The sequence below is a fragment of the Ursus arctos genome, unplaced genomic scaffold (assembly GCF_023065955.2).
Source record: "Ursus arctos isolate Adak ecotype North America unplaced genomic scaffold, UrsArc2.0 scaffold_32, whole genome shotgun sequence".
Taxonomy (NCBI): Eukaryota; Metazoa; Chordata; class Mammalia; order Carnivora; family Ursidae; genus Ursus; species Ursus arctos.
In genome coordinates, this window is record NW_026623008.1 from 32,498,465 (window position 1) to 32,514,302 (window position 15,838).

The 15,838-nt window shown below is 52.7% G+C and overlaps 1 gene segment (V, D, J or C); it reads left to right on the top strand.

Moving 5' to 3' along the window:
- LOC113246064 (T-cell receptor alpha chain constant-like) overlaps positions 1-9,774 on the top strand; it is a 34,404-nt gene extending 24,630 nt beyond the window's left edge. Inside the window, 4 exon segments of the C gene segment in view lie at positions 5,378-5,632; positions 7,132-7,176; positions 7,975-8,082; positions 8,764-9,774. Of these exon segments, the coding sequence occupies positions 5,378-5,632; positions 7,132-7,176; positions 7,975-8,081 (407 nt within the window).
- Positions 9,775-15,838: the final 6,064 nt, after the last annotated feature.

The window sequence follows — 15,838 nt, forward strand, 5'->3', positions numbered from 1 at the left end:
ATTGCCTATTGCCTCAGGTAGCAGTGGCACTCCTTGTTTCGGCTAATGACACAGTATGGGGACACCTGCTCCCAGAATCTTCCTTTCTGGAGTTTAGTAGAGTTTTGAACCTCTCCCAGGGTAAAAATGACCCCGACCCCTATCTGAATGGCAATTATATGATGTGACATATCAAGGCACAGAGGCACGAGGGTATGGGGTTCATAGCAAACTTGAGAGGCTGGCAGATCTGGGGAAAATTCTGGCTCTACTGTCTCTAACTAAGAAAGTCTCTACTTCCTCAATAGCAAAATGCCAAGAACCACATCATAACACTATAAGACAATGCCCAGCAGATAGGCAAGTCATTAATAAATGGTAGCCTTTCTAATAATAATTTCATTATCATTATTATTCTCCCCATCTTCATCAAGGCCTTGCTATAAAAGGTTTACATTATCGTAAAGGGGAGGGGGAAGAGCTTCCCTGGGAAATAGAACATCTAAGAAACGAAGACCCCGGGAGACTTTTAGGATGGTGCTTTCAGAGCCTGGTGGGTTCCGGTAGATTAAGGTCAAGAAGGATATTACAAAGGCCTTAGCTGCAGTGAGGATACAGCAGAGTACCATGCTAATCTTTGGAGCAGGGACCAGACTGAGTGTCCAGGCAAGTAAGTAAAGTGGGGCGAGGGTCGACATTGGCAATTAAGTCTACTCCATCCAGGATGCTAAATTGACCCCAGGTATTTTCTTCTGTAGGATCCCAAATGGTTCTTTCCACCCATCCCCAGAAAATTCTCCGTCCAGCACTCAGTGCTCGGGAAACATCTTCAGACTGAGACTTTAGGAATCATGCAGCAAGGGATAAGCACGTCGTCCTGGAACCTCCATGAGAAGATCCAAGCTACTGTTGCCCTGAACAGGGGTTATGCTCTACGGAATTCTTGGTTTATTGAAATCACAACCTCTAACCCAGGCTACTACCGCAGGCTAGGGCAGGAGGGAAACGGATGAACAACCATATTCTCAACACAAAAGAGCAGAAGGCCTAACTCTAGAAAGCGTGATTCTCTGGTCCCCTGGAGGAGACCAGTACTTCTCCTACTGGAGAAGGAGGGAGATTTAGTGAGTTTAGTGAGTTTCTGCAATGGTGTCACCTGCAGTGTGAATACTGGAGGAACTGTGGGCAAACTCACATTTGGAACAGGAACCCAAGTGTCTGTAATAGCTGGTGAGTCATCCCAGGTGGCACCATTTGCAATCCCATGGGCCAGGGAGTGTCTCTATTCCTTACCTTGGGGATATCAGTCTCACTATGGTGAGGCTAACTGCGGGTGTTACAATGAACTGTCTTACAGAGGCCTGTGTGGAAGGAAAAGGCATCACTATCAATTTTGAAAATCTGTGTTTCTCTAGGTCAAACACATTAAAATTTGACTTTAATCGTTCAATGGATATTTTCTAATGCCTTCTATGTGGCCATCACTCTAAAAAATGTTAGACTGACTGCAAAGAAGTCTAAGATAGATGACTGACCTATTCCCAAATTGGATAAAAACTAGCTAAAGGGACATAACTATTGCAAATTTAGCAAGCTGAAAACTATTTTAGTATTAATAAATTGATGACATCAATAGGCACAATAGAGATTCAGAGGAATAAGTTTGCGGCCTAGACAGATACGGTTTTATGCAGTAGAAAGGGTACATTGGGCCTGAAGGATAGGTAAGATCTCTATGGGCAAAGATTGGAGAGAAGGGGACTTTCAGGCATAAGGAACAATAAGAAAGAAGGCATGACCTTGGGTGTGAACAAGGCATGTGCATTTTGGCCTAAGTAAACACATCTGATAATAAATTGGATGCAGGGAAAAGCAAATAAAATGTTTTTTTAGACAATAGAGAAAAGGAATTCTAGAGCCTTCAAGAGAATACAATTAGGGCCAAGGCCAGCCACTGGGAAACCAGGGATCCAATTTAGAAATGTAGACCCGATGTGAACGTGAGAGGGGGCCAGCTCCTTCCGTGGACGCCCCATGTCCTAGGGACCTCCCCTCTCCTTCTTCGGTGGGCTCTACAAGGTAGGTTGCCCCATCTCTCAGAGGGGGAGAAAACTAAGGGTTTCTGTAGTGGAGATTTCAGGGGTGGCATGAAGGTGTTGCCTCTCAGTTGAAATTTGGCAAGGGAACCAGAGTTTCCGTAACTCCTGGTAAGTCCGCCCAGGCTCACTGCTTCCGATGTTCACCAGAGGCTCAGTGGGACCCAGAGTCACAGTTGCTAAGTGGGAGCACTTCTGGGTTTAGTACCTAACTACAAAGCACAGATTTCATGGGAAGGAAGCCTTCAATCACCGTTGTGCCCCGATGCACGCGGAGCACTAGAGCATTCGGACATGTGCCTCCGTGGTCAGTTTTGAATTAAAATGAAGGGTTAGGATCTAGCACAGCTGAACTTCCGCATTGAAAACTTGATCCAGTCTTGCTGAGGCCAACTTCTGAGATGTCATCCATGGTGGGATGTGTGCTGCTAACGTGGAATAGAATGCCTCTCCTCCCAGGGTCTGGCAGACGGACCCCTCAAGGCCTCCGAATTAAAAGTGACTCATTTCTTGTCGTCAGACAAAAAGAGAAGGTTACACTAGAGGTACATGGGAGTGGAAGTAAAAGGGGCTACAAAAAAAAAATCAAGTTTAAGGATAAGTACCCAGCTTTTTTTACCAAGAAGTTCTGATAAGCAGGAATTTTGCAAATCTGATGGTTATTAGGCCATTTGTTTATCCAACAGTTGTTTCTTGAGTGCCTCCTATATGCAGACACTAGAGATACGGCAGTAAACCAGAGAGGGCCTCTGCTGTCATGGAACTTACATTCCAGCATGCCAACACGAAGACTTCTCAGGGCCAGTTCTCCTCGTCTAGGGCACATAAAGGACTTGAGAGAAAAAATTCAAGCTCTCCAGATCATGGCAGCCCCTGAATGTCATGCCAGGAAATTTGAGCATTATTCTATGGGCACTAAGGGAGTCCCCGAATTATTCTGAACGAAAAATGATGCAATCAGCTCTAGGTTTTAGACAAGTACTTTGGAAGATAAGCTCGAAAAAGAGAATGGGGGATGGAGGGGGCGGGGAGAGCAGGGGAGCAAGAGAGGAAATCAGAGGTAAGGAAGCTGGACAGGAGAAACAACAGCAAATATGCAGCTAGGGAAGCCCCAAACGAATGAAGTCTTGATAAAAACAAGACTTGAGAGCAGCGAGAATCACCTCAAGTCTTCTGACTTCATTGATCGCTATTTCATGTTGATCTCTCGCTAGTGAAGTTGAAGCAAAAATTGGCCTGTCCCCGATGGGGTCGCCCTCCCCACACACAGACTTAAAGATGGTTTTTAAGGCCCACAATCAGCCCTCGGTACATTTCCTCAAAAATCTCATGTTCTGTGGCATAGCTCTCTCCAGACCAACGCTGTCCAAGAGAACTTTCCGGGACAATGGAAGTGTGTTATCAAGTGTGTCATCTCCAATGGAGATACCAATATCTCCATTGGACCTGCACTGTCCAATATGGCAGGTACGACGCTCTTAAAATGAAGTTTTAATTTTTAATTGAATTTTAATTTGCTTTCCTTAGGGTTTGTTTTAACTTAAATAGCCACATGTAGCTGAAGTCTATCACGTTGGACAGTGTGGTCTAGACCTTCTCCAGCCTGACACTAACTGGCTCGAGGACTTGAGTGAGTGTTTAACCAGGACTCAGAGTTGGCCATCGGGCCCCCACCGCAACCCCTTCTCCCCCCCAAGCCCAAACTGTGCTGGTGGCACCTTACCCTCTGCCTTCTCCTCAAGGCCGCATTCTCTCAGCACCTCCATACCCTTCCACATCCCCCTTCCCAGTCCCACTGGTGACTCCCACTGAGGACTAACAAACCCATTGGGGTATGTTGATGGCACATAATGGCTTCCCGCCTCTCCCCTCCCTATAAAAGATTTATGCCCTAGGGTCTTAACCCACAGTGATGTCAGACCCTCCCCTCCCCCAGAAACGGGGACATTGGAGAGGAACAGGCAGAATCCCGCAGGGCCAGAGCTTTGGATGTCCCTCACATGGGACCATGGACCCATCCCTGTTCTGCTGCTCCAGGGACAGCCCCACACCCTTGACTTGACACCCTTGGCATGCCTTGACTCAGCAACCCAAGGCCATGCCAAAGGCGGATGTCCCTAGTTTCAGGTCCAGCTGGAAGTCCGCATTGCCGAGGCCACCCTGGCTGGCCTCACAAGTGGGGTGTACCCCTGGTCTGAAAAACCTTGCATGCAGGGTGGGGAGCTGTGGGAGCAGAGAACCACAGGGGCAGGAAACTCTAGTCCCAACCCTGCTGTAAACTCTCCGGGTGGCCCCAATGTGTTAACCCTCCCAGCAAACCTCTGATTCCTCTTCTAAAGGCAGGAGGTCTGAAAGAATAAACAATGAGAGTTACATTAAAAACGCAAAATCCTACAGAAATACTGAAGAATGATTCTCACCACTAAGGAGAAGCCTCCAGCAGCCCCTGCTTCCTGGGGCTGAAGAGTAGAAACGGACTGTGTAACACTCGGTAGCACATTATCATGGCAATATCCTGGTATCCTCAAGAGCTCTCACTTATTCCGTACTTTATAGTTTGTTACACATCATTTTATAGAGAGAAACTCCCCCTTTGATTTTCAGAATAGCCTGGTTACGAAGGCGGAGGCGGCAATATCTCCATCTTACAGATGAAACTCCCGACCCTTCGGGGGCTGAGGTGACTTGCTCAAGGCCTTGTATCTAATGAGTGGTAAAACCAGGACCGGGATGCAGGTGTTCTGACTTATCATCTAGAACTTTTATCAATGAGAAATCTCCTGGTGATATGACTGGTCTTCCAACTTAGTGCCAGCCAATAAGAAACCTCCAATTCCTGTCAATACCCAGCCTAATTGGCGGGGGGGGCACCCCTGATTCCAAGACGGATGGTCTGCTTTGCTGGGCTTCTATTCTAGGCTTGCCTTGTCCTGCCAGAGCGATGTTATTGCACAGCAGTCCCGCTGTGCTTTTGAAGAAGTTGTTATAAAGTAAAAGAATGAACAGGATCATTAAGGAGCCCTGAGTTTCTGGTTTCCTTGAATGGCAGGCAGGGTCAGGCAGAGAGCCTTCACTGAGAGCTGGCCTCTTGGCCAGGACTCGTGGCTTATGCCTGGCCCTGACTTCCAGTCCACTTAGAGCAACAGGTTTCTAGAATGTTCTTTCCCACCTGAAGCCTGCGAATGTGACTTGCCAGCCCCACAGAGCCCTGCTCTTGCCCATCACTGGCATCTGGACTCAGACCTGGGTTGGGGCAAGGAGGGAAATGAGCATCCCCTAACCTGCGTTCTTTGGGCCCACAGATATCACGGACCCTGATCCCGCCGTGTACCAGCTGAAAAGCCCTAAATCCAGTAAGCCGTCTGTCTGCCTGTTCACCGATTTTGATTCTCACTTTGACGTGCCACAATCCCAGGAGGGCACAGTGATCAGGCCGAACACAACTGTGCTGGACATGAGGGTGATGGATTCCAAGAGCAACGGGGTCCTGGCCTGGAGCAACAGCACGGAGTTTAAATGCAACAGTACCTTCAACGAGGAATTCTACTCCAGCTCAGGTGAGTGCAGCCTCGGTGCCTGTGCCAGCTGAGTCTCCCCACCCTGGGACACCTGGTTCTTCCCGGAGCTCGGGGGGATGGCACCTAAAAGCTGTTCTGATGGGTTGTCTCCGCCTCATCCATTGTCAGCAAAGCCCCTCCGCTCTTGTTACTGAGCACCCTTGAGCTCCATCCTGGAGGGTCGCAGCACGTCCTAGGCAAAGAGAGGATGGGGAGAAGGTGGCGGGAAGGCCACTGGCTTCTCAGCTGGCCCGAGGTCTGCCTCCCTGCCTCTGCTCAGGCTCTTTGCCCCTCACTGCTCTGCAAGGCCCCCGTCTGATGCCTTTCTCCGAGATACCTCCCCTTGGTTCTGTCTCTCTGCCAAAGATCCAACTTCACCCAGTCGTTCATTCACTCAACAAACACGGACTGTGCATCTACAAGGTGCCAGGTGCTGGACTGCAGGAGTAAATAAGTCCGGTGAGGGGTCTGCCCTGAGGAAGCCATCCATCAGCAAGCGGGAATCTAGAGAACTTCAGATTGGAACACGTGCTGTAACGTGGGGGTGGAGGAAACAGCCAACTTGGGGACAGAGAGTCCGGGAAGGGCTCTCCAGGGAAATTCTAGGTGAGATGAGCGTTAAAGGCTAAGAAGGGAGCGGCCGTGCCGAGGGTAGAGTGGGGAGGCTGTGGAGGCCTGACACGGGGGCACGGCGAGGAAGGGGAACAGCAGCAGCACGGGAGATGGACCAAGTGGGGAAGGGCCACGTCACAGGCCCCCTAGGTCAGGAGAGCGCAGCCACTCTCCTAAGTACAATGAGAAGCTATCGATTGGTTTAAGTAGGAGAATGACATCCAATTTACTTCTGTAAAAGAGCACTCCAAGTGCTGCGTGGAAAATGGACTGTAGGAGCCAAGAGTAGAAGCAGAAAGGAAGCTGTTGCCGTAGACAGATGATGGAGGCCTGGACAGGGGGCAGGGGAATTGAGTGGCCAACACGATTTCAGATTCAAAGGAAGAACTATGCAGGGGTGCGAAGGAAAAAGGAGATCAAGGAAGGCGGCTGGATTTTCTGCCCAAGCCGCTGAGTCAACAACAGCACCATTGCCTGGGTTGGTGACAGCAAAGGAACAAATTTGGAGTGCAGGGATGGAGACTCTGTGGGACAAAGGAAAGCATCTATACCCCTTATGGCACTTGTCACTGTGTGGTGTCTTACCGCCTCTTTCAGCCTCTGGACCCAAGCACAGGGTCTGTGTCTGATGGTTCCTTGTGGCCTTGTGTCGGGTGACAGGTACTTGGCACGACCAGTGTTTGTGAAGTGAAGGGAGTGGTACCCAGAAGCCAGGGCCAGTGGCTCCCCCAGCAGGTGTCCACAGGCGACAAGTCGCCTCCAGATCTCTCCAGGAGAGAGCGCAGAAAGCCTGTAGACAGAGGTTCATCCGCCCAAATCCTTGGAGGTCTGATGTGGGAGAGTCAGCACATGCAACTCTAAGAACATGTCTTTGTTTCTCCTTTTAGACTTTTCCTGTAATGCCACTTTGATAAAGAAAAAATTTGAAACAGGTAAGAGAGGGGTCTATCCCAGTTTCGAGATATATCCACAATCACCCTGACTAGATAGGAGAGGTGGGAAGGGATATGTGGATCTGGAATGAAGTTAGGAAGAACGGGAACATTCTCGAATTCCCAGGCTCCTCTCACCATCTCTAATGTTCTTTCCCCCTCCAAGGACTTTCAGGCTGAGTCTCTAGTTTCCCTAGACCCCATGACTCACTCCTAGGGCTCTGGAGAACCAAAGAGAGTTTCTCAGTGGCCCAGCTGCGATATTTCCGACTGGCTTATGTGGAGCCCCGAGCTCCCCAGCTCCTCCCAAGGGCCTGTTCCCTCTGTAGCGGTAGCTGGGCTTCTGCCTTCTTTCAAGAAAAGCAGCAGAATTCACATAGGCAGGGGTCTTGGCTCTCAGGATCCCCACCACTCCCGGGCGCCTGCCCTGGGCCCGTCCATTTCCATCGGAGCCGTTTTCATTGAATGGTCCCCTTGGGGTCCAGGCACCACCTTCTCACTCAGGGGCCCACACCCAAGGGATTACAATGAGTTCTGAGCCCCAGCCCATCCCCGCTCCTGAGGGATGCAGACATAAAATAAGGACCGAGTGCAGTTGGTGTTTTCCTTTGACACGGAATACTGGTGGCCCTGGAGGAATATATAAATATGCTTACGAAGGGATGTGCACCCAAGCTCAAAGGGAGAGGTGGGCCAGGAGCTAACCCCCCCCCAGTCCCCTTTTGGGGAAACCACGGGCGGGTCACGGGGGCTGTGCGGACCTCCAGGGTACATGCCAGTAACCTCTCGGCTTTGCAGATATGAACCTAAACACCCGCAACCTGCTGGTGATCGGGCTGCGCGTCCTCCTCCTGAAAGTGGCCGGGTTTGACCTGTTCATGACACTGCGCCTGTGGTCCCGCTGAGGTGAGCGGGCATCTCGGGGGGAGTGCGGCTGTGACGGTCTCAAGGCAGGTCCCCAGGCTCAGAAAGCAAACCTCCCCCGCCAAGGTCTTGCTTTTAGGTCCTTAAGTGGGGCCCACCAAACTCCTCCCCTTTTTCCAGTGAGGGGTTCCTATTGCTAATAACAGTGGCCTAGAACATTGGTAGGACTCCTCAGGTGACAAGAGGCACCTCGTTGAGCCATGTCTCCCCTACAAAATATGAAGAACAGCTGTTATTCTCCTCCTTTTGGAAAGAAAGACGTTGAGGCCAAGTCCCAGCAAGGGCCCCCCACTAACGAGTGGAAAAAGAAGAAAACCTCAGGACCCAGAGTCATTTATGCCCACGCCTTCTATTGTACTCCTTTCACTGCAAAACCTAGAGGGGCCCCCAGGTCCTTTCCTCATGTCCTCTGCGCCCAGTACGATGCGAAGATATTAGTCTCCTATTATCCCCTAATCCCAGCCCGCATCGACATATCCTTCTGTCCCGGTGTCCCTGGTCACCCTACTGACAAGGGCACCCTGTTCCATCACCATCAGCAAGAACTCCAGTGTCCTTGTGCTCCTAAAACTCTACAGATAGAGGCATCTCCACCCACACCCCTAACTGTCCTGAGTCTGTCTCCTCGGTAGCCGGCCTAACCACTGTTCTTCCTCATCCCAGGTCACCAGGACCGTGAGCGGGCCTGGCACTCCCTCGCTCCTGCCGCCCCACCGTGCCTCCTCCCCCCTTCAAGCAGAGGCAGACTCTCAGCCCCCATGGAGGAGAAGGCTCCCTGGGCCTCTCGGCCTCTCGGGCCCCACTGGCAACAGACACCAACCGGATGCCACCAGATATTCGTGATCAAGATCTGAAGAGCCCCCGAGCACTGCCTCCACCGCCTCGGTCCCTCACTGCGGCCTGTCAGGCACTCCCAGCAAAGGCAGGGGGCTGCTGGACGCCCTGCCCCTCCCCTGAGATTGCCTCTTGCGCTCCCCACCCCCACGAGGGATCCCCAGTGGGTCTTCTTGGGCTCTGGCTCCTGGAGAACGTTGTGAAGAGTTTGTATTTTTTAAGTAGTGTTCATACAGGCATATGTACCACCCTTCCCCCCAAGATGTGGGCAAATGATTACGGAGGCCCCGCTATGCTGTGTATCTGAGCCCTGTTGTGTATTCTGCTACCCGTGGCTTCATTAGAGGCAATTTGGAAGAGCCGGGACGGTGCTCCTGTTTGACTGGATTTGGTCAGGGTCACGTTCAGCTTGCTGTTGATCCCTGCCCGGGCAGAAACCAAGGCGTTTGTCCCGATGTTGTCTGGGGAGCCTAACTCAGCAAGCTGCTGAAGTCAACCTCTTCCTGGAACAACCTCTAAAGAAAATTCCACTTAGAAGGCTGTGCTGGGGGCCAGGCAAACCCACTTAAAAGTTGAGGTCCCTGCTCTTCCATGTTCCCGCCACACCACTGGGCCACCCATAGCGGGAGGCCCATGTCCATGACCGATCAGGACTGGCAGTTGAAATCTGGCAGACAGGGACCACACAGCAAGTATCCCCAAAATGCCACCCACTGTCTCCTGCCCTCCGGGACCATTTCCCTTGCCTTTCCTTTCAGGCTGGATTCCCACTGAAACCGTGCATTGCCCTCACAGATTCATGGCTGGGGACCACCCACCACTCCACTGCCTGGTTGGGGTGCCCAGTCTAAGAGCAGGGGAAGGGGGTGAAGATTAGCCAGACTTTCTACTCTCCCCACCCCCGCCTGGATGTAAGAAACGAATCCTCTCCCCTCAAGCTCAGGGACTCTGCCAAGGACAGTGGATGTCTTATGCTCTTACCTAGAGGACAGGAGGTGGGGCTCCCTGGGATCCCTGGTATTCTTCTGAGCTTGAGTGCCTTTCCTGGGGTCATGGACACTGATGGGAACACCCTTTGGACATGCAGCCATGCTCCTCACAATTATTGCTATCAAGCCCAGGGCTTACGAGTCCCAGTGGGAGGAGAGGGTCCTATCCCCAGACACCTCTATGGTTCATGCGTGTGCCTCTGACCGCATCAGCCAGAAACATGCAAATCCCTCCAGCTACAATTCAGGCCTGTTCTTTTCACGGGGATAGAGCCACCAGCTCAACAAGGGATCTGAGCATATCCCTCCCTTCCATGAGCTCCAGGGTCACTGCCTGTAAAATGTCATCTAAGACTAGGGGGCTGCCTCCAGCTCCACGCACCTCTGATTCTGTGGCCTCTATGGAGGAGGGCAGCCACGGAATCCTCGGTTCTCACTGAGCCCCCTCATCCGTAACCTATATGCAAGTCCTTTTAAAGATCACTAGAGGGGACAGCCACAGAGGACACCCTGTCAGAGCGGGTCCCTCTCACACACACAGGACAGGTACCACCTTCCCAAAGGTGAGGTTCTGCCACCTGTGGAGAACCGAAAACCGCCTCCTCATGGATCTGACACAGCGCCAGAGAGCCCACCACTGGGAATTCCTTTTAATTAAAGCATTCTCCTCCCCCTTTAAACGAAAATGCCCCTGGGAGGGTTAATAGAGCAAGCCTTTATCAACCGCTAAAAACCTAAGGCAAATTAGTTTATCTTTTTTTCCTCCTAAAATAGTCATTCACTTCGGTCTGTATACAAAAGATCCAAGCAAGGGGTGTGTGGGTGGCGGGGAGGCAGCCCTGCTCCTGAGAGTTGGTGGCAAAGGTGCTGAGGCTGAGGGGGACGTGGGGGCTTACAGCAGGGGACAGGAGCAAGAACCCTGGGAGGCAGTGAAGGGGCTAAAGACAGACCCCTCCAAGAACCTGGGAGAAGGCCAGGGCAGCCTATGGAGTCACACCAGCCCAGGGTCCTCAGTTGTCAGGGCCCTGAAGTCATGGACCCCTAAGGCCACCCAAGGGCCTATGAGGTGATGGGCAGTGGCTGGGGATCCACCCAGACCCACGGAGGGAGCAAGGGTTCCTCCTTCCTGGCCCGGCCTGAGCCAAGGGTGACAAGGCTTCAGGCACGTAGGGGCCATCTGGAAAGCAGGGTCGGCACACCCCCTGAGACATTTCCACCTCAAAGCAGGGCTCCTCGATCCCAGCAAGAACATTCCGTCAAGTCTAAGGCGGTTAAGCCTAAAGCCAATTAGAGCCGAGTCAGAGGGCAGACCAAGAGCAAGTGGGTGTGCTGAGAGAGAGGGTGATACAGAGACCCCACTCATCTTCATCCACTCTGTTCTCACGTCTGGCCCCAGGCCCCACCTAGGGTGTCAGAGGGGATTAAAATACGCTTACGAGGAGGCCCAGACAAAGGGTTCCTGTACCCCCTTGGAGGTCAGCACTGGGCCTGGGGTCACTACAGCAGAGCCCCTCAGGGCAGTAAGGGCCCAGGCACTTCTCAGCCTGGAAGGAAGAGGCTGCTGAGGAAACCCGGAGACACAGCCATCACATCCACACAAAGGCCCAGCCCTGGAGAGCCCCAGGCCCCAAGAACAGAGACAGCCTCAAGGAGACAAGGCCTCTGTCCCACTAAGGAATGTGTCATCAAGGCCAGTTGGAGAATGGATTTGTCTGGACAGATACCCTCCTGTCCCAAAGAGCTTAAGCACAGGCCAGCCCTGGAGGCAAAAGAATGAACCGAATGACTTCTCAAGACCCCGGTTCTAAGATTCTAGAGGATTCTCTGACACTTCACCCAGAGACCTGCCCGCTTAATGTAACTGGAATCACTGTCCCCTCAAGAGAAGGGGGCTAAGCCAGTATGCGCTTCAGGAACACCCTGAAGTGGGGTGGGGTCTTTATCTCCAACCGAGTGACCCCCCCCTCTGCTATGAGCCACCATTGGAGAGGCAACCATCTGAGTCTTGAAGGACTATTTGTCTTCTCGGTTTGCCCATTAAAATCCCGTTCCCCTGGGTCACATGGAAAGCCTTAACAGATATCACCTTAGTTACCAGGTAATATCTTGGCAGGAAATTCCACTCAACTCTGCACTCCTCGGGATGGGCGGCGTATCTTGTTCATCCATGGGTCTGCAACACCCAGCGCGTGGCTGGCACACCACAGATGCTTAATATACACTTAACTAGCAAAGGAACAAATAAGTACTCAGTGCCATTAGGCACTGGGAAGGAAGCCAAGTTGGTGGGGGCCGTGGGGCGAGCCTAAGAGAAAGGAAAATGGAGATGAAGAGAGGAGTCGGCTGGGTGAGCCACTATTTCACTGTTTTGCCAAGAGCTAAGAGTGACCTGTCAAGAACTATCAGGAAAAGCAAAACCTGAGTGATGGCCCATTGGCCAGTGAAGCCCCCAGGTGGGCAATCATCCAAGAGAGTCTGGAGGATGGTACTCCAGGCGCCAGGGAGTCAGAACTCGGGTCACTGCACCACCATTCCAAGGTCAGGGGCCAAAGGTCACATTACTGACCGCCTCACTTTCCCCACATTAAGACCCAGCCTACTTCCTGGATGGAGGGCGGGCCTGGGGAGCAGCCAGGTGGGGCCGGGTGTGGTCACTCTGTTAAGCACCCTGACCCCTGAGGACTTTGTGGAAGGCCACCTGGTTTCCAGACCTCATTTCACCCAGACACACACATGCGTAAGCTTTCCTCTGAGTATCACATGGAGAGCTGTATTTTGAAATTAATAAACAGGTCAGACATTGAGTCAGTAGCCAGAAGTAGGACAGGAAGTGGAAAAAGGCTCCCACTTCTCGCCAGGTGTTTGGGGGCTTAGGGCCTCCCCTCCCCATTTCCATGACGTCATGGTTGCCCCGAGGGGCAAGTGGGGCACCCTTTGAAGCTCTCCCGCAGAAGCCACATCCTCTGCAAAGGGGAGTTAAAAATACTGAGTTAGAGATAGCATCGCCCCAGGCCACGTGCCTGGGCCAGGCTGGCTGGCCATTATACCGCTACTGACCACAGGTGCGACAGGAAGACGGGGAGCTGGGGGGGGGGGCGCTGGCAGGCACCCAGCAGCAGGCGGGGAAGGTGCTGCGAACCCCCTGCAGAGAAGCCTCCGCCACCCCGCCTCCGCCCCGCCTCTGAACGGAGCCCTCGGATCAAACCTTGACCACACCTGTTTAAATATTCGCTTAATACTGGCCCTCAAAGCTTCCGTCCAGCCCAGCCTCCTCCAGGTGTGGGGCCCCAACTGCCCCCCAACACACACACACACACACACACACACACACACACACACACACACACAGCTGGGACCGGCTGGTTCTCCGAGGAAGACCCTCACTCCAGGCGGAGGCCGAAGCGCCGGGAGACGGCCCTGAGAGACCTCTGCTGCTCGGAGACCAGTAGCCCGGGAGGCAGGAGGCCAAGTGCCAAGGAAGGAGCCACAGAACCGAGACCAGAACCCGAAACGCGCAAAACGCGCCGTGTTGCGGCGTCCCGCTCGGTGGAAGTGTCCCCCGCCGCCCAGCTGGGGGCAGCTGCGCTCTACCAAAAAGGCCTCTTCCCCTTAGTCTGTTTATTCTGGGGGAAGGAAAGCCCCCCAAAATTGGAAAAATCTCCTTCAGAGGAAAATAAAAGGGCAGGTGACTTTCCTTCTGCGAACGGAGCCCCTGCCCTTTGCCAGAGCTTGGTGATCCTAGCACCTCCCATACAGGGAAGTGGGTCCCCGGGTCAGGCCCCGCAAGCAGCAGGGGTCACTACCTGCCCTGCGTCATCAGGCTCGCTCATAGAGCGCTGGGGTGGGGGGGGGGTAGCTAGGGGGAGGCTGAGAGAGAGATGTGCATTCAGAATGGGGAGCCTGGGTCTACCCCTGCCCTGGCCTTGTTGCCCTGGGCAGGTCACTAACTGCCCACAGCCTCAGTTTCCCAATGAGATCAATGCTGTCTCTGGTAGGGTAGTTTAAGAACCAGGACTTTCTTTCACGTTGCATTCCTGCCACGTGCCAGACCCGTGCCAGGCTCTCGGGACTGTCTCTGTCCAACTGTATGTCTCCACATCGATGAAGTTCAAGATGAGGCAAAACTAATCACCAGTGATAGAAATGACAACAGTGGATGCCTCTGGGGTAAAAGGATCAACTGGAAAAGGGCATGAGGGGAGTTTCAGGGTGGTGGAAATTATCTGTATCTTGTTCTGAGTGATGGTTACGTGGGCGTATACTCAGGTCAAAATGTGTTAAAATGGACACCTAAGACGTGTGCATTTTAGCGTATGTAAATTTGATCTCAATAAAGTACTGTTCCTATTAAATACAGTTTCTGTCCTCAAGGAGCTAACAGTCCAGTGAGTATGTAGGCATGAAAGAGACGTGTCAATTACTGTATTTGCATGATGGCGTTTCCGTTACCAGATTTGGGGGACGAGTCCTCAGGAGGAGTCAGGAGAACCGCCCCCCACTAGTGTTCAACATTGGAGTCCTAATTTTTCATCCGTGATGTGGATACAATACAACGTAGCCCGCCAGCTTCTCGATGCCATCGAAGGGATAAGGGTGTCCAAGCTCAGTAAGCACACATGTTCAAGGAAACACCTGGGAAAAGGGACCGTGAGCCCACACGCTGACCGTCAGGCTGGCCCACCACGCTGCCGGAGGCCAGCCCCTGGCCAGCTCCAGGCTCCCAGGCCCCACTAGTGTGTGCTGTTTCCCACAGCAGGTGACCCCTTTCCCTTCAGCATGGCCCCAGGAGCTTCTCACCGCACCAGCAGGCACGCTTGCTTCCTCCCTCCGTGGCCCCCAGCTTCCAGGAGAGCTCGACGGAGAGCCTGCCAGAGACAATGGCAAGGCTACGGCCCAATTTCTGACAGTAGCCACCACTCCCAGCCCCAGAGCACCCCCACCCCGAGCACTTTTGGTTCTTATCTCCCCTCTCAGCCTCTGGGGCCTCTCTGTCCTCAGAAAGGTTCCCAGGAGACCCCGCAGAACACAAGGTCTGAAAGCGTAAGGCAGACCTCTGCAGCACCCCCCAGTGGGCCACCTTCTCGGGTGGCCATCTTCTCACAAGCCAGAACACCTAAGTGGCTCCAGGGGGCTTTCACCACCTCAGGAAAGAGCCCAGTCTTCCTGTTTGCTCTGGAAATGGGAGCATGTTTCCATCCCAGAGACAGTAGGCAGAGATCCCCCCCCCCTTTCAAAAATCCCACTGAGGGAGAGCAGAGTGCCTGTCTTCCCTTTCCCTGAACCACCCAAACACAATTCGGACAAGGAGGAGAAAAGAAAATATTAGGGGAAGAGCCTATAAATGTAAGACAAGGCTGGCAGGACTTAAGAGAGTTTAAGTAGATGAAGGAATGTGGTTTAGAAAGTGGTGAGCAACTGGTCTCCATTTCATGCTTCCAGCCTTGATCAGGGGAAACTGGGTTAACCTTAAAAAGGACGTCTCTCCAGCGGAGACCTCAAGACACTATTTTTAGCAAACTCTAGGGTGTCCTCACTTCTCCTTGCTCACCCGTTACTCCGGTGATTTACCAAGCAACAGGGTGGCCAGCATCCCTATCTAGAATCTGTTCCGAACAACGGCCTGTTCACCAAAGCAAGCATTATCTCCATGGAAAACCTAAGCAGGAGGCCGAGTAGGATCTCCCCCTCTCACACAGGAGGAAGCAAGTGAAGTGGCTTGCTTGGGATCACGGGGCACTAGGGCCGCAACAGCACTAAATTCAAAGCCCCCGGTTTTGCACGAAGCGCAGTGGACACCCAGTACCACCCAGTTCCAGATGCTGCCATCAGAGAGGAAAGAGCGGGAAAGGCCTGCGGTCTCTGGACTCAGCCAAGACCAGAGTCTCATATTCTGCCTGGCTGTCCCTTCCCTCTTC